Source organism: Megalobrama amblycephala, linkage group LG1 (assembly GCF_018812025.1).
Source record: "Megalobrama amblycephala isolate DHTTF-2021 linkage group LG1, ASM1881202v1, whole genome shotgun sequence".
NCBI classification, from domain to species: domain Eukaryota; kingdom Metazoa; phylum Chordata; class Actinopteri; order Cypriniformes; family Xenocyprididae; genus Megalobrama; species Megalobrama amblycephala.
The window spans coordinates 75,231,681-75,255,396 of record NC_063044.1 but is presented as its reverse complement, the minus strand read 5'-3'; the positions used below and the strand labels follow the sequence as shown (position 1 = coordinate 75,255,396).

Here is a 23,716-nt window from a genome sequence, read left to right as displayed (position 1 = left end):
AGAAAGGACCTTAAAGGTATTTATTATCAATATATGTGATCTTGTGTTCCTTTTGATCAAATGCTTTCTAGCATTAATCTTGAGGGAGTGTCGATGCTATTACATTTTGTTAATATTTAGCCTGAAGAAATCCTGATATGGACCAGTTTGAACTCCTCCACATGATCATAAACTTCACCCTCTTACAACACTGACCAGGAAGAGACTGACTCATTTCACCTTCCTGTCAAACTGACTTGTGTCTCGACAAAAGCAATGAAGAATCAGAAATCAGTGGAGGATTTTTGAGACATTTGTTTCTAAACAGACAGCAAATCCTTGTGATTCATTCTTGAAACCGTCGTTCAGGAAGTGAAAGTAAAGATTGCTGGAGCTCAAACAGTGAAAATGGCTTCAGCAGCTGAAGATAATTATATTTGTCCTGTATGTCATGAAATCTTCAAGGATCCTGTTCTTTTATCATGTAGTCACAGTTTCTGTAAAGAGTGTCTTCAACAGTTCTGGAGAACCAAGAAAACTCAGGAGTGTCCTGTCTGCAGGAAAAGATCCTTAAAAAGTAAACCTCAAGTCAATCTGGCGTTAAAAAACATGTTTGAGTCGTTCCTGAAGGAGAGAAATGAGAGGAGTTCATCGGGATCTGAGGAGATCTGCAGTTTACACAGTAAGAAACTCAAACTCTTCTGTCTGGAGGACAAGCAGCCTGTGTGTTTGAAGTGTATGAATTCACAAAAACACGTCAATCACACAGTCAAACCCATCAGTGAAGTTGTTCCATCATATAAGGTAAGACAAATGTCTCTTGTTACACACATATTGTGTCAAAGCCGCTTTACAGTGATAACTGGTAAATAATTTTGGCTGCACAGCAGCTCTAGAAGAAAATGGTGTCATTGTCCAGCTTAAGTAAAATCAGAGGCTCCTAGAAACATTGCCAACTTCCATCCCTCCGGCGATGTCTCTGCTCCCTAAAAAAGTAACTAATTGTGTTGCTAAGTTACTTGTTATAGAAAGTAATTTGTTACATAATCACAACTTCAGAAGTGGGAATTTTCAAATTTCCTAAAGCACATGAAGGCAGCATTACTCTCGATTTCTCTCAACATAAGGACAGGAGATCTGTCAGTCAATACCTAGGAAACAAAGTAAACTTGTGTTATTTATTTGAAAAAGTAACTCACATAATTTGATGCAAATGTAAAAGTAATGCATTACTTTACTAGTTACATGAAAAAAAAGATTACGTATTTCACGCTACTGCGTTACCCCCAACACTGCATATGACCTACACTGTGATGTGAAAAAGTATTTGCTGATTTCTTTTTTTTTGTGTGTCTCATGTAAATAGTTTTAAATGTTCAAACAAAATGATTCAACACCTATCACCCATGTAATCACCCCCATTAGCTGTAATAACTGCAGCTGAACACTTGTGATAACTGGAGATCAGTCTTTCACAACTCTCTGGTGGATTTTGACCCACTTATCTTTGCAGAATTGCTTCAGTTCATTGGAGGGGTTTAAGCATGAACTGCCAGTTTAAGGTCCTGCCACATCATCTCAATTGGGTTCAGTCAGGACTTTGACGAGGACACTCCAAAACTAATTGTGCTCTTTTTATACTTTCAGAGGTGGATTGACTCCTGTGCTTTGAATCATTGTCATGATGTTTGAGCTTCAACTGTGTTTTTGTTCAATTCTAGGAGGAGCTCAATACAGCACTGGAGTCCTTACAGAAGAAACTTCAACACAATGAAGAAATGAAAGGAGAGTTTGAGAAAACAGTTCAACACATCAAGGTGAGGAAACAGAATCAGTCATTTTCATTACAGCTGTAGGATCACTATATACAGTTATGATCTGATATATTTAATATAATGGATTCCAGTTTATTAATGATGTGAAGTGTTGATGTGTGTTGATTGAGATGATTGAAGTGAATGTGATCTGATTTCAGTCTCAAGCTGAGCACACAGAGCGCCAGATTAAACAGCAGTTTGAGAAGCTTCATCAGTTTCTCAGAGATGAAGAAGAAGCTACAATCACTGCTCTGAGGGAGGAAGAGGAGCAGAAGAAGCAGATGATGAAGGAGAAGCTGGAGGAGATGAACAGACACATCTCAGCTCTTTCACACACAATCAAAGACATGGAGGAGATGATGAAAGCCAGTGACGTCTGCTTTCTGAAGGTCTGATTTCAGATCATTGGTTGATCATTGGTTCATTGATTGAGTTCTTGATGATAAATGGTGTGTTTGTTCTGCAGGAGTTTCCAGTCTCAATGGAAAGGTGAGTGATCTGCTCCTGTCTCTGGTCTCTCTGGTTCTGATCCAAAGCCACTGCAGTTCTGACTCCTGAATGTTCTTCCAGAGTCCAGAGCTCACAGCCAGATCCACAGATGGCTTCTGGAGCTTTGATTCATGTGCCACGTTACTTGGGCAACCTGCCGTTCAGAGTCTGGAAGAAGATGCAGGACATCGTCCAAAACAGTAAGTCTGACTGCAGAAGATCTGAGCTGGAAATGAGGGATGGGTGGAGAGTTAGAGGTTCTTCATGATAGATAGATAGATCACTCTTGATCATTATATGAACGTCAGAATAAAAGCATCTGTTGATTGTGTCTCATCAGCTCCTGTGATTCTGGATCCAAACACTGCGAATCGATGGCTCGTCCTGACTGATGATCTGACCAGTGTGAGATACAGCAGGAAAAAACAACCTGTTCCTGATAATCCAGAGAGATTTGCCTGCCATTACGGTGTTCTGGGTTCAGAGGGGTTTAACTCAGGAACACACTGCTGGGATGTGGAGTTTGAAGAGAAAACACGATGGACACATTGGGAAATTGGAGTAACTTCAGCAACAACCCAGAGGGAGGGAGAGGATTTCTCTGACACTGTCTGGAGTGTGTCAAACAATGCGTTTTCACCGTCTGGTTTATTTGTTAATAAAAGTCTTGATCGTTTGAGAGTGAATCTGGACTATGACGGAGGAACGCTGTCATTCTCTGATCCTGTAACTAACACACATCTCAACACATTCACAGCCACCTTCACTCGCACATTCTTTCCATACTTCTGGTGTCATGAAGGATCTCTGAGGATCTTACCAGTCAATAATCAGTAAATGTTACTCCTGTAGGTCTGGATCTTTCTGCTTTCATCATGTTTCCAATTTTTAATCCAGATCACATGAGTAAGAGAGCTGTTGATCTGAATATCAGTACGGTGGCTGTGATTGGGCCGTGATGATCACATGACTGATATCCAGCACTACAGCAACTCTCATATTGCTTTAATACAACAGATCAATCAACAACAAGTTTTAATTTATGTTCCCCTTCACAGAATTTGACCAATTAGAGACTATTTTATAATTCATTTACCTGATTATTTCAGTCAGGTGTTTGTGTCTGATCATTTCTGAACTTTTCACATAATAATTATATATAATAATATATAATAATGTTTTTCTTGTATTACATCAAATCACTGAATCAGTAAATTCTATATTTTGAGTTCAGATAAGAGCCCGCTCCAGAGTTCAGCCATGAGCCCGCTCCAGAATTCAGCCATGAGCCCACTCCAGAATTCAGATAAGAGCCCGCTCCAGAATTCAGCCATGAGCCCACTCCAGAATTCAGATAAGAGCCCGCTCCAGAGTTCAGCCATGAGCCCACTCCAGAATTCAGATAAGAGCCCACTCCAGAGTTCAGCCATGAGCCCACTCCAGAATTCAGCCATGAGCCTGCTCCAGAATTCAGCCATGAGCCCACTCCAGAATTCAGATAAGAGCCCGCTCCAGAATTCAGCCATGAGCCCACTCCAGAATTCAGATAAGAGCCCGCTCCAGAGTTCAGCCATGAGCCCACTCCAGAATTCAGACAAGAGCCCGCTCCAGAGTTCAGCCATGAGCCCACTCCAGAATTCAGATAAGAGCCCACTCCAGAGTTCAGCCATGAGCCCACTCCAGAATTCAGCCATGAGCCTGCTCCAGAATTCAGCCATGAGCCTGCTCCAGAATTCAGCCATGAGCCCACTCCAGAATTCAGATAAGAGTCCTCTCCAGAGTTCAGCCAAGAGCCCTCTCCAGAATTCAGCCATGAGCCAAGCTACTAGGCAAGGCATTGAAGGCAAGGCAATTTTATTTATATAGCACATTTCATACACAATGGTAATTCAAAATAGGGCTGCACGATATATCGAATTATCACAATATTGCAAATGTCGAAATATCGCTATATCACAACGACATGCGATACATAGTCTATTACAGTAAACCTGCTGCTGTCTGTGAAACAACAAAAGATAAAGAGAAATTCACTCACTACCCTTGACTGAAAAACTTTTGTTGCTTTATTATGAATCAATGTTTATTTAATTCATGTGAAGACAATGCAGTGTTTTAGATTTACATTTGATAATTCAGTTTCTGTGTTGTTTCTTTCTTGAATGGTAGGCCTATTTCAGAAGTACAAGTAACAAAATACAAAGCCTCAATGATGATGACAGAAACAAACCGGGTATAAATAGACAGACACAAACAACATAAGTGATGACAGCTGTGTGTAATGGACAATGATGAGACTGGGACAAAAGATTATGGGAGATGGAGTCCATGATAGTGAGAAAATAATCTTGGGTGGAGTGCCCTCTAGTGGCAAACAAGGCCACTCCAGCGGCTGATCATGACGTAACCAGATTCCAGAAGCTCCAAAAGAACCATAAAAGTTGTCAGCACACAGACGGAGGCAGATGGGTAAGTGTACACAGATGTTTATTGAAACAGAGGCACGAACACAGGGATAGTTGAATGCAGGTGAGTAGATGAACAAGCACTTTGAAACAATCACTTAGCTGAAGATAATGAGAGATCTCTTTTGCAGGTTTGGAATACGGTGAGGGGCAGACGACTGGAGACAGAAGACGATGGGAGGAAGACACGGGAAGATGCTGGTAAGTATCAGGTAAGCAGTCCATGTAAGTCTAACGAGACAAGACACTGAGTGCAGGGAGTGAGCGTCTTTTAAGTGTGTCTGGTGATGAAGTGCAGGTGCAGGTGATCAAAACTCAGGGGATTGTGAGCGAGTGGGTGGAGTGTGAAGATCTGGAGATAACGGTGCTGGCTCTGACTCCGTGACAGTACCCCCTCCTCCATGGTTATCAGAGCCGTTTCATTCCAGCCACTAGTGGCCGCCAAAGTGCTGAAACATCAGGGTTCAGATGGACCAGGATCGGAGCGGTGAGGAAGGCCTCTTGGAGCTGGTGGAATGCTTCCCAAGCAGATGGAGTCCAGGACAGAGACTTGGGCTGGCCTTTGAGGAGCGAGGTGAGGGGTGCACTGAGGAGACTGTAGTTGTGGATTTCTGGATCAAGTTCTCCAAGCCCATAGTATTATCATACACGACCATGAGTTGTTTGACATTGGGATTCAAGCCTTGGTGAAAGGCAGTTATCAGAGCCGTTTCATTCCAGCCGCTAAGCGGCCGCCAAAGTGCGGAAACATCAGGGTTCAGATGGACCAGGATCGGAGCAGTGAGGAAGGCCTCTTGGAGCTGGTGTAATGCTTCCCGGGCAGATGGAGTCCAGGACAGGGATTTGGGCCGGCCTTTGAGGAGCGAGGTGAGGGGTGCACTGAGGAGACTGTAGTTGTGGATGAAGCAACAGTAGAAATTTGCAAACCCCAGGAAACGTTGTAGCTCCTTGATGGTGGTGGGTAAAGGCCAGTTGCAGATGGATTCCACCTTCCTCTGGTCCATCTGGATGCCGTGTTGGTCAATGATGTAGCCCAGGAAGTGTACGGAGGTGGTGTGGAACTCGCACTTCTCCAGCTTCAGGTGGAGATGGTGTTGGCGGAGCTTCTCGAGGACCTGGGAGACGTGTTGGTGATGTTCGGCCTGGTTCCAGGAGTAAATGATGATGTTGTTAATGTAGACCACCACGAATCCGTTGAGGAACTGCCGGAACACCTCATTCATATAGTTCTTCATCAGCAACCATGGTTATCTGGATCAAGTTCTCTAAGCCCATAGTATACACGACCATGAGTTGTTTGACATTGGGACTCAAGCCTTGGTGAAAGGCGGTTATCAGAGCCATTTCATTCTAGCCTCTAGCGGACGCCAGAGTGCGGAAACAGAGGGCATACATACTCACAGATTCATCGCTTTGGCGTAGATTGAAAAGTTGGTTGTGTACAGAAAGTTCAGCTGTGAATTGTCTGAATATCTCCAGGAAGTGGGCGAAGAAGGAGTTAATGGATGCTGTAACTGGAGCGTTGGATTCCCAGAGAGGTTGTGCCCACTGTAGTGCTTGTCAGGTGAGCAGTGAAATGATGAATGCCACCCGGGCTCGTTCGGTAGTGAACAACTGAGACTGGGTTTCCAGAGAGAGGGAGCATTGTAAAAGAAATACACTGCAATCCTCCGCCGCACCGGTCGCTGGTCAGGCCATGGGACTGGAGAAGAAGCAGCGGGGGCTGGGTGGCAGGCTGTGGGAGTGAGGATCGCACTGCATTGACCAAGGTGATGAACGGGTCCACAGTACGATCCCACCCTGTGTCTGAGGTGCTTTGCATGAGGTCTGGTCTTCTGTCAGGACACAGACGGAGGCAGATGGGTAAGTGTACACAGATGTTTATTGAAACAGAGGCACGAACACAGGGATAGTTGAATGCAGGTGAGTAGATGAACAAGCACTTTGAAACAGTCACTTAGCTGAAGATAATGAGAGATCTCTTTTGCAGGTTTGGAATACGTCGAGGGGCAGACGAGGAAGGAAGGAAGACATGGGAAGACGCTGGTAAGTATCAGGTAAGCAGTCCATGTAAGTCTGACAAGACACTGAGTGCAGGGAGTGAGCATCTTTTAAAGATGCCCTAGATTCAAAAATTGAATTTACCTCGGCATAGTTAAATAACAAGAGTTCAGTACATGGAAAAACACATACAGTGAGTCTCAAACTCCATTGTTTCCTCCTTCTTATATAAATCTCATTTGTTTAAAAGACCTCTGGAAAACAGGCGAATCTCAACATAACACCGACTGTTACGTAACAGTCGGGGTGTACGCCCCCAATATTTGTATATGCCAGCCCATGTTCCCAACATTATGAAAGGCATTAGACAAGGGCAGAACGTCTGGATCTGTGCACAGCTGAATCAACAGACTAGGTAAGCAAGCAAGAACAACAGCGAAAAATGGCAGATGGAGCAATAATAACTGACATGATCCATGATAACATGATATTTTTAGTGATATTTGTAAATTGTCTTTCTAAATGTTTCGTTAGCATGTTGCTAATGTACTGTTAAATGTGGTTAAAGTTACCATCGTTTCTTACTGTATTCACGGAGACAAGAGCCGTCGCTATTTTCATTTTTAAACACTTGCAGTCTGTATAATTCATAAACACAACTTCATTCTTTATAAATCTCTCCAACAGTGTAGCATTAGCCATTAGCCATGGAGCACAGCCTCAAACTCATTCAGAATCAATGTAAACATCAAAATAAACACTGTACTTACGCGATTAGACATGCTGCATGACGAACACTTTGTAAAGATCCATTTTGAGGGTTATATTAGCTGTGTGAACTTTTTTTATGGCACTGTTTAAGGCAAGCACAAGCTCTTGGGGCGTGGAGCACGAGAATTAAAGGGGACGCAGCCTGAATCGGCTCATTTCTAATGATGCCCCAAAATAGGCAGTTAAAAAATGAATTTAAAAAAATCTATGGGGTATTTTGAGCTGAAACTTCACAGACACATTCAGGGGACACCTAAGACTTATATTACATCTTTTAAAAAAAGTTATAGGGCACCTTTAAGTGTGTCTGGTGATAAGGTGCAGGTGATCAAAACTCAGGGGATTGTGAAAGAGTGGGTAGAGTGTGAAGATTTGGTGACGATGGTGCTGGCTTTGACTCTGTGACAGAAGTATGATGGCATAAAATGCTAAAATGTAGTTTATTGCTGCTCGTTATACATCCAGTGGAGTGTGATGTGGTGTAGCATAATGACTGTGTAGGACAGTGATCCTCCAGGGGGGATTAGAGATAACTTAACATTTTTGAGATAGCTTAAAATTAATTTAAATATATTAATAAAATTCATTTATTGTATTATTAATACATTAAATTAAATATTAACAAACACCACCTCTGCAAATTCTGTTTCGGAGCAGCCCAAGCCAGTAGTCATCTTTAGACATACTATTTTACCCATGGATTTTTTTTCTCTGATGCTGGAATGTCTTGCAGTGTTGATAAAAAAAATAAAACTAACATTACTTGATGTTGGGTTAAAATGCATTGTTGTAACATGCTTTACTGAGATTGTAACGAGTATAATATTACCCACATTTTATTAATAATGTGTTATATTACTGCGTTACAACAGAAAGTAATGTAACTGGAAGTCAGTTGTAGTTCTTTTTTTCTTTCCTTCAGTGATTCTGCTTGTTGACAGCAGGTGTTCATCAATGCTCAGTCATCACTTGAATAATCACTTAATTATCTCAGTAACTTCAACACTTCTTCAGGGGCCATTTACACTACTCAATTTTTCTAGTAAAAAGTGTTAATTTAAAGGTCCCGTTTTTCGTGTTTTTTTTTGAAGCTTTGATTGTGTTTATAGTGTGCAATATAACATGTGTTCATGTTTCGCGTGTAAAAAAAACACAGTATTTTTCACATAATTTACTTATCTGTATACCGCTGTTTCCACTGTCATAAAAACGGGCTGATGACTTCCTTGTTCTATGAAGTCCCTCCTTCAGAAATACGTAACGAGTTCTGATTGTGCCAGCGGTTCCTGTGTTGTGATTCGACAGCAGCTTAGCGCACCGTGCCCGGAAAGGTCACGCCTCTTACCATAACGTGGAGATGCACGTGCTCAGTGTTATTGTAAACATGTCTTTAATTTTACCCTATCAATTTGAGCCGGAATCAGACCCGGTGATTGGACTGCGGGATGAAAATAACAGCGTTTCGACGACATGGCGACAAACACACTCTACAAGCGCAACTCTTGTGTATTCCTGTGGGCGGAGGTTAGTCAAAAAACTGTTTTAGTGACGTCATTATAGAAGGAAGTAGAGGGATGTAGTCCAAACTGGCCGTTCGATGTAGGCGACTTCTGTTAAATAAAATATCTCGCTTGGCATTGAACTTTGAGCTTTAAAATTTTACAGATTTTATTTATACTCGAACAACAACATTACATACTAACTAAAGTTTGAAACATGGGATCACGAAGAACGGGACCTTTAACACTAGGGATTTTGCAGTGAAGAGCCATAAATAAAACACCAAAATAAAGGGCCTTGAGTGTTTTTATGATCAATATTTCTGTTCTCGTGTTCTTTTTGATCAAATCTTTTCTAGCTTTATACTTGAGAGATTCAATGCTATTTAATTTTGAATGCATTTTGTTCAAATTTAACCTGGAAAAATTCTCATGGGCTGTTTCTCAATATGTTTTCTTAAGCGATCTTAAGCCTGCAGTATTTTTATTGGAATATAAAAAATAATCTTAATATTGACAAAGCATGTAAAGGCTACTCATTTTCATAAATACACGCGGTGAAATAAAAAGATATAAAATTATATGAAACCAATGTCTATAATATTATGATAGAAGTCTTTTAATAGGTTATAACATTTGTTTGTGATGTTATGTTGTATTTATTGTGCATTAGGGACGGTCAGTTGAGCAACAAAATCGCAGCACATCTCAATTCTCACATGATGCGTTCTGTGTCCTCACGTCCTTCCGAGTTCGTTCTTTCAAGGTCGCCTGGCAACACCGGACTCCACAAGAACACAAGTCCGTTCTCTGCATTCTTGGAATTGAGAAACAGCTGTTTGAACACACCCAAAGCTAAACTCCAGCCTCTTACAACACTCACCAGGAAGAGACTGACTCATTTCAGCTTTCTGTCAAACTGACTCTCGTGTCTCGACAAAAGCAATAAAAAAATCACCAATCAGTGGAGAATGAAGAGAAATGCTTTACAGAAGGATTTTTGAGACATTTGTTTCTAAACATACAGCAGATCTTTGTGATTCTCAGGGTTATTCATTTTTGAAACCGTCGTTCGGAAAGTGAAAGTAAAGTTTATATTGCTGTAGCTCAAACAGTGAAAATGGCTTCAGCAAAGGAGATCTGCAGTTTACACAGTGAGAAACTCAAACTCTTCTGTCTGGAGGACAAGCAGCCTGTGTGTTTGAAGTGTATGAATTCACAGAAACACGTCAATCACACAGTCAAACCCATCAGTGAAGTTGTTCCATCATATAAGGTAAGACAAATGTCTCTTGTTACACACATATTGTGTCAAAGCAGCTTTACAGTGATAACTGGTAAATAATTTTGGAGCTCTAGAAGAAAATGGTGTCATTGTCCAGCTTAAAATCAGCACTGATTCATTCTGTTGTAACAATCTCATTAATTATTAATTTAGTTTATTTATCTATACAGGAGCTCTGAAGAAAACAGTGATGTTATCGTCCAGCTTAGTTCGCATATGGTGTCAATGCAGGCAGATCAAAAACACTGATGAATTTCTAATGGTACTATTACTAGTACTATTGGTGGAAATACCTGCTTTTGTGTATGTCCACACTGCAGGAACGATTTTAGTTTTAGGAATGCCTTTTGAGGGACTAAATTAGCTTCTACTTCAGAGTAGTGTCTAAACCAGCTCAATATGAACTACCAGTAATGTAAGTATATGTTGATTGGCTGGACACATGCCTTACGAAACACTTTGTTTGTCTGTTTGTTTTATTTAACAAAATTTAAAACATAATACAAAAAAGTCCAAAAACATGCTAGTTTATACACATTTCAAACTTATTGAGGATAAAATACACAAAAAAGCCTTAGGCATATTTCCATTGTGGTCTTCGATATCTTAAAAAAATGGACGAACAAATCATTTATGGAGTGCAACTTTCATCACGTTCAGAAACTCAATAAACACAACTTCAAATTCAAACATCAATGATAAAACAACCATTTTTAGGGCCCAAGCGAAAATTCGCGCAGGGCCCTCTTGTTCTTCTAAGGATTATTATTTGTTCTTCTATTTTTTTTTTTTTTTTTTTTTTTTTTTTTATTTTTTTTCCGTCTTCCGGGGCTTTTTGGGGGCCTTAACATGCTCAAAAACTCTTGAAAATTGGCACACACATTGGAATCCGCGGCCATTAGGACGCCGGAGAGGCTGGTACCCGGGCGTGGCAGGGGGGCTCGACAGCGCCCCCTTGAAAAAAGTCTGAAAATTTGGTCCATATATTAAACACGCTTGCACGTATTAGTATGAAACTCAGTACACATATAGACCTCATCGGGCCGAACAACTTTCGTGCTCTAAGTTAAACACCACGCCAACAGGAAGTCAGCTATTAAGGGTTGTTTGAAAAACGCATGCTCTGGAATTTGATATACTCCTCCTAGACGATTAATCCGATCGCCACCAAACTCGGTCAGCATGAAGTCAAGACACTGATGATTAAAAATTGCCAGGGGATTTTTGATATCTCGAACGGTTTGGCCGTGGCGAGGCAACGAATTTATGGCGAGAAAAAGGAAACAGGAAATGTGTTATAACGTCTGCATACATATATTGATCTTTATGAAACTTCACGAGTGTGTTCGTTATAGGAGTCTGATCACATGGATGTGACTATTGTGAGTCAAAGTTATAGCGCCACCAACTGGCAGCAGGAAGTGTATCACTTTTTGAAATGTTTTGAGATCACCCTCTTATTTTTACCTGATTTGCTTCAAACTTCATCAGTGTAATGTCAATACACAGCAGATGTAGACCTATGACAGGATTTTTGATATTTGAAATATTGTTGCCATGGCAACAGGTCAAACTGTAATAATATTCTTGAGTGTTTTTGAGGCTCTTAACATGCTTCAAATTGCATGAAACTCGACACACACATCAATATTGTCAACCAGTAGACATGGACAAAGCCATAGAAATGGGCGTGGTGGAGGGGCTCAGTAGCGCCACCTTTTGACAAAAGTGGGGGGGTTAGTTTTTCCTACAATCACCAAACTCGGTACACATATTGTTCTCATCAAGCCGGACAATTTTCTAATTTACATTCATTAGCTCCGACCAACAGGAAGTCAGCTATTTTGGTTTGAATGTTAATTTTTTGAAAAAACAGGCTATGAATTTTATACTACTGCTCCTACAGGGTTTATCCAATTTACACCAAACTTTTTTTAACTTGTTGCTAACACATTGAAGTTGTTTAATTGCAAACGGATTTTGGATATCTCAAACGGTTTGGCCGTGGCGAGGCAACGAATTTATGGCAAGAAAAGGGAAACAAAGTGTTATAACTTCTGCATACATTAATTGATTTTGATGAAACTTCGGCTTAGTCTTCGTTGTACAAGGCTGATCACATGGATGTGACTATTGTGATTCAAAGTAATAGCGCCACCAACTGGAAGCAGAAAATGTGTCACTTTCAGCATACATTGAGATCACCCTCTTATTTTTACCTGATTTGCTTCAAAATTCATCAGAATAATGTTAAAACTTGGCACATGTAATCCTTTGAAAATGGGCAGGGAGGAGGGGCTCTATAGTGGCACCTTGTAGTGCAGTAAATGTGGAGTGAATTTGACATAGTCCTTTGATGTTTAACCGTTTTAAGTGCCTATTGCCCGCTGTGCACAGTTGCCCTGAAGCCACCGGGGTGGCGGTGCCACCGGGCTTGGGCCCGCCATCGCTGCTCGCAGCTATATTTTTACTTCCTTTTTAAAAATCTAGGTAATTTATTCCATGCAACAGAACTAGTAAATAGAAAAGATTTTTTTTTTCCGATTTCACTCTTAAACCTACAAGGATATATATCATTCCTAATCGCCCTTATTACAAATTCATAATATTCTAACAGATACTTTGGAACCATTTTCTTTAGTATCTTAAAGGTGACCAAGAACGTTCTTTCACAAGATGTGATATAAGTCTAAGGTGTCTCCTGAATGTGTCTGTGAAGTTTCAGCTCAAAATACCCCATAGATTTTTTTAAATTAATTTTTTTAACTGCCTATTTTGGGGCATCATTAACTATGCACTGATTTACACTCGGCGCCGCCCCTTTAAGACGCGAGCTCCCTGCCACACGAGCTGTCAACTATATTACAGTGCATAAACAAAGTTCACACAGCTAATATAACCCTCAAATGGATCTTTACAAGATGTTTGTCATGCATGCTGCATGCATGCTTCGAATTATGTGAGTAAAGTATTTATTTGGATATTAAAAGTTTTATTCTGAGTGAATTTGAGGCTGTGTTCTGTGGCTAACGGCTAATGCTACACTGTTGGAGAGATTTATAAAGAATGAAGTTGTGTTTATGAATTATACAGACTGCAAGTGTTTAAAAATGAAAATAGTGACGGCTCTTGTCTCCGTGAATACAGTAAGAAACGATGGTAACTTTAACCACATTTAACAGTACATTAGCAACATGCTAATGAAACATTTAGAAAGACAATTTACAAATATCAGTAAAAATATCATGATATCATGGATCATGTCAGTTATTATTGCTCCATCTGCCATTTTTCGCTGTTGTTCTTGCTTGCTTACCTAGTCTGATGATTCAGCTGTGCACAGATCCAGACGTTAATACTGGCTGCCCTTGTCTAATGCCTTGAACATGGGCTGGCATATGCAAATATTGGGGGCGTACATATTAATGATCCCAACTGTTACGTGACAGTCGGTGTTATGTTGAGATTCGCCTGTTCTTCGGAGGTCTTTTCAACAAATGAGATTTATATAAGAAGAAGGAAACAATGGAGTTTGAGACTCACTGTATGTCATTTCCATGTACTGAACTCTTGTTATTCAACTATGCCAAGGTAAATTCAATTTTTGAATCTAGGGCACCTTTAAACACCATTACTAGTTTTTAAAAACACCCTTTTTCTCTACTTTTAAAAAACTAATTTTCCTATAATGTTCCTCTAGCAAATGCATCCGTGGTTGTACTTTCAAAATAACCCTACACAACTTATTTTGAGCAGTCTGCAATTTATTTTTTAATTTCTTTGAAATACCGCTATACCAAGAAATTGCAGCATAATCAAAGTGTGTCTGCACTAATGCACAAGCCAACATTTTTAAAGTTTCCATATCTAAAAACCTGCCTGTCTTGCTACAAATTTTTGTGTGAGCTAAAACAGCCATCTTTTCTCCTGTCAGATTACAATTCAAAACACAACCCAAATATTTTACTTCTCACTTTGGTGTAATAATTTGATCTCCAACCGTTACCTCAAATCTAAAACATTTTTTTCAATTTACCAGCTGAGCCAAATAATATAGCTTCAGTTTTCCCCAAATGTAAAGACAGTTTGTTATGGCAAAACCACTTAGAGACCCCTTCAATCTCTCTACTTAATTCATATTCAATAACATCCTTCCTCTCGTGAGATACTATTATTGCTGCATCATCTGCATATAATAAAAGCTTATTTGAACAAGCTGAATTTAAATCATTAATATATAATAAAAAAAGTAAAGGACCTAATACACTCCCTTGTGGAACCCCATATGAAATATTCAAACAGTCCGAAAACACCCCATTTAAATCTACTATTTGACACCTATTTTCAAAGTAAGAATTAATCCATTTGCAGGCCATATTACTGAAACCCATCGCTTTAACTTTTAAGTGCAAAATACTGTGATCAATGGTATCTAATGCTTTTTGCAGATCTAACAGTAGCATCCCACTTAACTTCCCTTTATCCATTTCCTTCCTTATATAATCTGTTAAAAATAAAATTGTTGTTTCAATGGAGTGTTTTTTTTTTTCTAAAACCAGATTGAAACTCATACAATATATTGTGTTTAAGAAGATAGTCTTCAATCTGCTCAAAAATAATATTTTCCATAACTTTTGATAAAGCACTCAAAATTGACACCGGCCTATAATTATTACACTCAAGCCTACTACCCTTTTTAAAAAGGGGATTTACTCTTGCTTTTTTAAACTCATCAGGAACCTTACCTTGACAAATTGAAATATTTATGATATGAGTAACCATTGGAGTAATAAAATTGGCTGAATCCTTAAGAAACTTCACTGGAATATTATCTAACTTACTACTTTTAAGATTTATTAATTTCTTAAAAACATTACTCTACTTAAGTAAACAAAAAACCTTCAGTACCATTTTTTGCTGGAAGCTCATTTACCAATTTTTCTGCAACCGTAGTAAAAAATCTATTGAAATTATTTGCTTCTTTTATCTGATCTGATATCAGACTTCCATCTACTTTAAGGCTAATTTTAGAACATTTTATCTTTTCCTGATACCCTAGATCTCTTAATGCTCTCCATAATTTTTGAGGATCTTGCTTCCTTTCACTAATCTTTTCCTTAAAAAAGTTTTTTTTTTGCCTCTTTTACCTTATCTCTTACTTCAATCCTTTTATGTTTAAATACCTCAAAATGATAATTACTTCTATCCCTTTTAAAAGCCTTAAAACTGTCATTACACTCCTTAATTGCCTTTAAAATACTATCATTCACCCTAGGTTCAGTCCTTTGCTCAATTCTTATATCCTTATTATTCAAAACTTCTAAAAAAATCATCTTAAACCTATCCCAGGCCACATCCACATCATCACATTGCAACATCTCAGTCCAATCAACCTTACTAAGATTTTCTATAAAGTCTTGTGGACTATATTTTTTGAGAGATCACAATTTTACTGTATTATGTTGCCTCTTTCCTAGATTTCCTAATTACAAATACTATACAATGATCACTAATACCAGCATCCAAAACACCGCTTCTGCAAATCTTTGAATTGTCGGATACCAATACAATGTCAAGGACAGATTCAGTTTTAGACATAATTCTAGTAGGATCCATAATCATCTGTTTCAACGGATATGATTCACAAAATAATTTATAATGTTTATAAATAAAAGTATCATGTTTTAGCATATCCGTGTTTAAGTCCCCCATGATTATAATCTCTTGTCCAATGTTAAAACTAGATACTAGATAGATTCATATAACGCGAAGGGCCTTGCATCACCAGTGCAGACCACCATCAGAAGCTATTTTCTGGTATATCTAAGTTAAGTTACCCAGGAGCTCTGTTGACATAGACTTAGCTAACGTTAGCTACAGCTTGATGAATTGAGTCATTGAACACAGCAGGACAACGCAACGTTAGCCAGCTAGCTAAAGGCGGGCGTACACGGTGCGAATTCTGATGGTCGGAAGATCGTATGTCCACGCACACGTCACGAAAATCGCACGGACGAGGTGATATACGGCAATTTTTAGACCTGCCGATTTCCAAAGAGAGAGAGAGAGCGAGCGAGCGGAGCACGAGCTCAAATCAGAATACCCTTTGTGACATGCTGGATAGAAAATAGGCACATGTGAATTTTTTTTTTTTTTCTCATCGACTAGTTGTTCAAACCATTAGTTGACTAATCACATTGATTAGTTGATTAATTACATTCAATTTCTTAAATACTGGAGAGAATAAATTATTATAACTAGCATTTATATAGCACTCAAGCGCATGCATAAAGCTTGCCATAAAGAACCGACAAAAGAAACGATTATGAATTTGACAAAAAAAACAGCAAGGAGACATTTTAATTGTTTTTTAATAATCTAATGTTTTCTAAATCAGTGTCGGCTGCAAAGATGAAGTTGACATTGCTGACTCTCATCATCTTCGCAGGATGTGCAGAATGCACATTTTATTCGGATTACATAATCAGAGAGTAGCCCGTTTCTTTTCGTTTTGAATTATTTAGTTTAAAAGAAGACATTTCAAGCTTTCTATAGATATTTTTCTCGTGTCTGTGAGGCAAGCAGCCTATAGTTTCAGTTCATTTAGCCTATAAGACGCGCTCCAGATCAAGTGCAAGTGATCGCGCCGCGCATCCATGAATATATTTGCTTCTTATTTATTAAATCCAGGCAATTGGTTGATGAAACATTGATTAAAATTAAGATACAATTTTTACAAAATGAAATTCACGTTAAAGAAAGGCTTTCTACAAAACAAAACTTAATAAAGTGGTCAAAATCATGTCTGACCCACTCCATGTCTCCAGATGTAGGCTACTGCGCATCTTATGATGTATTGTTCACTTGTCTTAATCAAATAGATGAAATTAAAACATAAATAACATTATAATAGGCATATTTAAACATAAATATGAAACTAAATGTTTTCTTTAATGGCTACCAACACGTACAGTACAGTAGTTCAGAGAAATTTCATGTCGTGATAAAGAGCGGATCATGAGTCGAGTCGGATCAAGCATAATTTATTTTTTAAACTGATAACTGTAGCTTCTGGGCGATCCACTGTAAAATATAATCTTAGACAACCCTGTCATATACACACTTTTTAAAACGAGTTTATTCTCGCTGAACTTTGGTGACACCTCTGTGCATGCACAGTCCTCAAATCAAGCAACAGCAAAAGAAGAAGAGTTCGACCAATCATATCATGAAATGGCTTGCATAATACTTAGTAAAGAGGCCATAATAATTTTTGACTCATGGCTGAAGTTAAGTTTCTCCAGCTCTCCCCAGGTTGGCAAAAATAGCATCTCAAAATGCATCAGATTGATGCTTTAAAATATGGAATATTTAAATTTTTCTTCCGGGGGAGCATGAGGGGTAATATCCTTCTCACCTTTTTCAACCCTTACCCGTTTTCATGCCTGGTCCAATATTGAGGCATCCAACCATGTTTCACTGCAACCAAACAGAGACACTTTGGTAAAATAAACTTCATCCACTTCTTTTAAACGACTAAAATTTAAAAAAGTATGTAATAGTGAGAAACTGAACAGTGATATTAACACTCCACACCTGCCTGCCGCCATGTTTTTTTTTTTCCTGGCAACCAACATTTTTAAAAGCCATGTAAACACACAGTTTACATACACTTACTCCACGAACTATCTCTATGAACATGGAAAACAGCGATAGGTAGTATTTACTGGTCACCACCTGTTCCCCCTCAGTTGAAATCACGGAGGGTGACCAAAAGCAGGAGGCCCCTAGAAACATCGCCAACTTCCATCCCTCCGGCGATGTCTCTGCTCCCTAAAAAAGTAACTAATTGTGTTACTTAGTTACTTGTTATGGAATGTAATTTGTTACATAATCACAACTTCAGAAGTGTGAATTTTCAAAATTCCTAAAGCATATGAAGTGTAGGGAAAACACCCTAAGAAGTAAAATGAGCTCAAATGAAATATGTATAGGGAATTATAAAGAGTTGTTTAGTTACGACCGAGCAACTTAGTCGTCCAGCGTTCTTTTGCTCGAGCCGTAATAAGCTCTTGTAGCGGATATGAATATCCAACAATAGTGAAAACACTGATTAGAGCACGGTAACTTTAAGATCACAGTTTAAGACATAATACAAGACACTTTCTTTTAAAAATCTACAAAAGATTTTATTATAACACAAACTAATCTAACACTAACACACACATACATACACACATTCATTCATATGCATTGCAGTAAGACAGGAAGTGAGAGAGAAAGAGTTTTAGGATAGAGAGAGAGTTTGATATGATGAATTCCTAGCAAAATTATGCACTTTGGAAGATCTGACCTGAACGAACCATGAATCGTTAATTTAAATGCACCAGTTCAGTTTTAATCTGGGGTACTTGCTTGCGTCGACTTTAAATGTGAATATCCCTCGTCGGCGTGCAGAGAAGGGTTTTCCAAGTCGACGATCCGTCGCAGGGTCCGTATTGTGTTTGGTCAATCCAATCACGTTTGAGCTTGCTGGAAAAGTGAAGGGAAGTCTCTTTGTCGCTGGAGTTAAAGTTGAAGTGGCAGAAGTCGTTGGTTGAACTTTGCGACAAAACTTAGAACATGAGACTTTCAGCGGAAAAGAAAATTAAGTAAAAGAAAATAAAAGTGAGTGAAAGTTGGATGGCTTGAATGAGCGGCTTGTCTGTTCTTCTTGTTACTCCACTGTTCTGCTTACTCAGGTCACGGCTGACCGGTTCTTTCTTCTTCTGTTTCTTGTCTTTTTGTCTTTTTCTTCTCTTGACTAGTTCACTATCTTGCAATATGACTATTTAAACTTAGTTGTTTGTCACACCTCTGAGGAGATTTGACCAATCAGATATCGTCCTGTTTCAAAAGGGCTTTTCTCTGCCCCCAATAAAACATAGGTGTTACATCCCATCACAGCTTTAGCAGAGAGTGCCATTTTAACATAATTTATATTAAATGGAATATGATACATTTTAAACAGATTTTATTCAAGTCAGGATTTAGAAAAGAGGAAAAGAATCAAATCAACTCCAAATAAGGCATACTTTCAGTCAGTCATTCAAGAGTTATCACATTTACATGAATTGTGGGTCTTCTAAAGCAAAACTGGTTACAGGTAGTACTTGTGGACACAATTTAAAATGTATGCAGTTAAAATATGTTTGATAAGTCCATTTAAAATTGTTTGGAACAATTTTGATGCAGTTTTAGTTGTATAACAGTCTCTGTTGGGTTTTCTGTGAAGTTAGGTCCCTTAGAGAAACAAATGGGGCCTGCATTGTTTTCTCTGGTTCTTTTTGGTGATCGAAGTCTCTTTATCTTCTTGGATGACCATTTGGTTTGTCACTTCTCCTGCTGTCAGGAAGCATAGGGTGTCGTAAAAGTAATCAGTATTGGTTTCTCTGTAGACAAGCTGGAGTCGGAATTTCGATTCTGAATTAGAATTATGTTTTGAAAGAACCATCTGATTCATTTGTCTGCTTCGTCCATGGTTCCCACAGAAGGCAGCATTACTCTCGATTTCTCTCAACATAAGGATAGGAGATCTGTCAGTCAATACCTAGGAAACAAAGTAACTTGTGTTATTTATTTGAAAAAGTAACTCACATAATTTGATGCAAATGTAAAAGTAATGCATTACTTTACTAGTTAGATGAAAAAAAAGATTACGTAACTCACGCTACTGCGTTACCCCCAACACTGCATATGACCTACACTGTGCTGTGAAAAAGTATTTGCTGATGTCTTTTGTTTGTGTGTCTCATGTAAATAGTTTTAGATGTTCAAACAAAATGATTCAACACCTATCACCCATGTAATCACCCCCATAAGCAGCAATAACTGCAGCTGAACACTTGTGATAAATGGAGATCAGTCTTTCACAACTCTCTGGTGGATTTTGACCCACTTATCTTTGCAGAACTGCTTCAGTTCATTGGAGGGGTTCAAGCATGAATTGCCTGTTTAAGGTCCTGCACATCATCTCAATAGGGTTCAATCAGGACTTTGATGAGGACACCCCAAAACTAATTGTGCTCTTTTTATACTTTCAGAGGTGGATTTACTCCTGTGCTTTGAATCATTGTCATGATGTTTGAGCTTCAACTGTGTTTTTGTTCAACTCTAGGAGGAGCTCAATACAGCACGGGAGTCCTTACAGAAGAAACTTCAACACAATGAAAAAATGAAAGGAGAGTTTGAGAAAACAGTTCAACACATTAAGGTGAGGATCTTACAGCTGCAAGATCACTATGATCTGATATATTTAATATAATGGATTCCAGTTTATTATTTCTGTAAATAATGAGTGTGGCGAGCAGGGCGGGCGAGAGCCGTGAGGGAATGGCGTGAGGCCGGTGATGCGAGAGTTAACGAGCTCCACCTGCGAGGCGCACCGGCCTTGAGTCTCTCATGGAGAAGCTCCGGGAGCATAAAAGGAGGAGCGACCACAGTGAAGGACGAGAGAGGACCAGGCCTGGACTTTATTTTATGTTTTGTTATGTTTGCGTGGCCGGCAGACGTCTGCGAGGGTCTGCCGGCATTACTTTCGTTTTGAATTAAAGTTTTGTTGAACGTTCGCCAGTTCCCTCCTCCTTCTTCCCATACTTACGAACTGTGTTACATTGGTGCCGAAACCCGGGAGAAAGGAGGGACATGCTGTCGAAGAGCCCTCGCTGCTGGGGGGATTGTGGTGCAGCGGAGTTCAGGCAGCGCGGGAGTGAAGACCGCGTGAGTCTGCCCGAGGCGGTGGTACTGTAGCCTTGTGACAGGTGGGATGGAGACCCGATGTCATGCTCCTGGGACGAGGTGGGGAGGCTGCTGTCCAGGAGGGAGTGGAGGAGTTGCTGTCATCTGCCTTGGGCCGGAGCCAGCTACCGTCGACCATGAAGGGGAGGAGCAGGGGACGGCGGACTCGCTGCCGGCTACCCTCAGCCGGAGGAGCCATCGCCGGCTACCGGGAGGCAGTCGAGGATCGGGCCGTCCACCTAGCATCCATTGCCATCGCATGGCACCGCGAGGAAGAGCCTCTCGGCTGGCTGAGGACCAAGCGGCAGTGTGTCTGGGAACCAGACCGAGATTTTTTTTTCCTCTTTTTCCTCTCTCCCTCTCTCGTTCTGTTGCTCCCCTTGCTTCCATCTCCTTTCTCTCGTCTCGTCTGTCCTTACTCCCAGGTGCTGTGGCCGCCGAGACAGGCCCCGGGGGGGGGAGTAGAGCGCAGTCTCGGGAGTACCCCCCGGCCTGCGAGGGGCAATGGGGGTAAATGGAGCGGGAAGGGGGGGCGAGAGCCGTGAGGGAATGCCGTGAGGCCGGTGACGCGAGAGTTAACGAGCTCCACCTGCGAGGCGCACCGGCCTTGAGTCTCTCACGGAGGAGCTCCGGGAGCATAAAAGGAGGAGCGACGACAGTGAAGGACGAGAGAGGACAAGGCCTGGACTTTATTTTATGTTTTATTATGTTTGTGTGGCCGGCAGATGTCCGCGAGGGTCTTTCGTTTTGTTGTTTGTTTATTTTATATTAAAGTTTTGTTGAACGTTCGCCGGTTCCCGCCTCCTTCTTCCCATACTTACGAACTGTGTTACAATGAGCATCAATCAATGAGCATCAATTCTGGATCCGTTATATGTCGGTATTTGAGTTTATCTGTGATATTAATGATGTGAAGTGTTCATGTGTGTTGATTGAGATGATTGAAGTGAATCTGATTTGATTTCAGTCTCAAGCTGAGCACACAGAGCGTCAGATTAAACAGCAGTTTGAGAAGCTTCATCAGTTTCTCAGAGATGAAGAAGAAGCTACAATCACTGCTCTGAGGGAGGAAGAGGAGCGGAAGAAGCAGATGATGAAGGAGAAGCTGGAGGAGATGAACAGACACATCTCAGCTCTTTCACACACAATCAAAGACATGGAGGAGATGATGAATGCCAATGACGTCTGCTTTCTGAAGGTCTGATTTCAGATCATTGGTTGATCATTGGTTCATTGATTGAGTTCTTGATGATAAATGGTGTGTTTGTTCTGCAGGAGTTTCCAGTCTCAATGGAAAGGTGAGTGATCTGCTCCTGTCTCTGGTCTCTCTGGTTCTGATCCAAAGCCACTGCAGTTCTGACTCCTGAATGTTCTTCCAGAGTCCAGAGCTCACAGCCGGATCCACAGATGGCTTCTGGAGCTTTGATTCATGTGCCACGTTACTTGGGCAACCTGCCGTTCAGAGTCTGGAAGAAGATGCAGGACATCGTCCAAAACAGTGAGTCTGACTGCAGGAGATCTGAGCTGGAAATGATGGATGGTGGAGGGTTAAAGGTTCTTCATGATAGATAGATAGATAGATAGATAGATAGATAGATAGATAAACTCTTGATCATTATATGAATGCCAGAATAAAATAATCTGTTGATTGTGTCTCATCAGCTCCTGTGATTCTGGATCCAAACACTGCGAATCCATGGCTCGTCCTGACTGATGATCTGACCAGTGTGAGATACAGCAGGAAAAAACAACCTGTTCCTTATAATCCAGAGAGATTTGCCTGCCATTACGGTGTTCTGGGTTCAGAGGGTTTTAACTCAGGAACACACTGCTGGGATGTGGAGGTCAAAGAGAAAACACAATGGGAACTTGGAGTAACTTCAGCAACAACCCAGAGGGAGGGAGAGGATTTCTCTGACACTGTCTGGAGTGTGTCAAACAATGCGTTTTCACCGTCTGGTTTATTTGTTAATAAGAGTCTTGATCGTTTGAGAGTGAATCTGGACTATGACGGAGGAACGCTGTCATTCTCTGATCCTGTAACTAACACACATCTACACACATTCAGAGCCACCTTCACTCGCACATTCTTTCCATACTTCTGGTGTCATGATGGGTCTCTGAGGATCTTACCAGTCAATAGTCAGTAAACATTACTTTTGTAGGACTGGATCTTCCTGCTAGAGAAGTTTTTCACAGTCAACCCAAGTCCTCTAGCCGGGAGTGTACAAAATAGGCCTTCGCGTTTAAAGGCTATTTGCAAAAATGTAAAATCACCTGATTTGTGAAAACTTTCACAATCACATGAAGCATCTGTTTAATTTAATATTTTTTTATTTCCAAGGAGTGGAATGTTCTGTAAATTTAGTTAACTTCAGCAAAACTTGTATTAAATTAATTTTTATTAAGTTCTGTATTCAATGGTTCCGATCGGGAGTTCCTATCAATTGTTGTAGGTGGGGCCTTAATTAGTGAGACACCGAAGGGAAATATATATCGCTTCTCCTTTAAAGGGTTAGTTCACCCAAAAATGAAAATTATGTCATTAATGACTCACCCTCATGTCGTTCCACACCCGTAAGACCTCCTTTCATCTTCAGAACACAGTTTAAGATATTTTAGATTTAGTCCAAG

General features: G+C 40.1%; 2 protein-coding genes across 5 annotated transcripts in view; one reads left to right on the top strand and one right to left on the bottom strand.

The window, feature by feature from the left end:
* Positions 1 to 23,716, bottom strand: part of LOC125247564 (CXADR-like membrane protein) — an 824,350-nt gene that overhangs the window by 142,166 nt on the left and 658,468 nt on the right. The gene's annotated exons all lie outside the window — the stretch shown is intronic.
* Positions 212 to 23,696, top strand: LOC125246941 (E3 ubiquitin-protein ligase TRIM35-like). Of its 4 annotated transcripts, XM_048158089.1 has the most exons (7): positions 212 to 783; positions 1,701 to 1,796; positions 1,955 to 2,185; positions 2,263 to 2,285; positions 2,367 to 2,485; positions 2,626 to 3,137; positions 23,248 to 23,696. In XM_048158089.1, the coding sequence occupies exons 1-6, from the start codon at positions 388 to 390 to the stop codon at positions 3,120 to 3,122; spliced, it is 1,362 nt and encodes a 453-aa protein (XP_048014046.1). In that variant the 5' UTR covers positions 212 to 387; the 3' UTR covers positions 3,123 to 3,137; positions 23,248 to 23,696. The 4 variants fall into 4 exon arrangements, with proteins under 4 accessions (XP_048014046.1, XP_048014064.1, XP_048014056.1 ...); XM_048158107.1 differs by lacking the exons at positions 2,367 to 2,485; positions 2,626 to 3,137 and adding an exon at positions 22,462 to 22,580 and having other exon boundaries at positions 230 to 783; positions 22,745 to 23,696; XM_048158099.1 differs by lacking the exons at positions 1,955 to 2,185; positions 2,263 to 2,285; positions 2,367 to 2,485; positions 2,626 to 3,137 and adding exons at positions 22,050 to 22,280; positions 22,358 to 22,380; positions 22,462 to 22,580 and having other exon boundaries at positions 234 to 783; positions 22,745 to 23,696.

Coding starts and splice junctions, on each gene's coding strand:
- LOC125246941 (XM_048158089.1), top strand. CDS start 388: ATGGCTTCAGCAGCTGAAGATAATTATATTTGTCCTGTATGTCATGAA. Junction 2,186..2,262: donor GTGACGTCTGCTTTCTGAAG/GTCTGATTTCAG, acceptor TTTGTTCTGCAG/GAGTTTCCAGTCTCAATGGA. Junction 2,486..2,625: donor GCAGGACATCGTCCAAAACA/GTAAGTCTGACT, acceptor GTGTCTCATCAG/CTCCTGTGATTCTGGATCCA.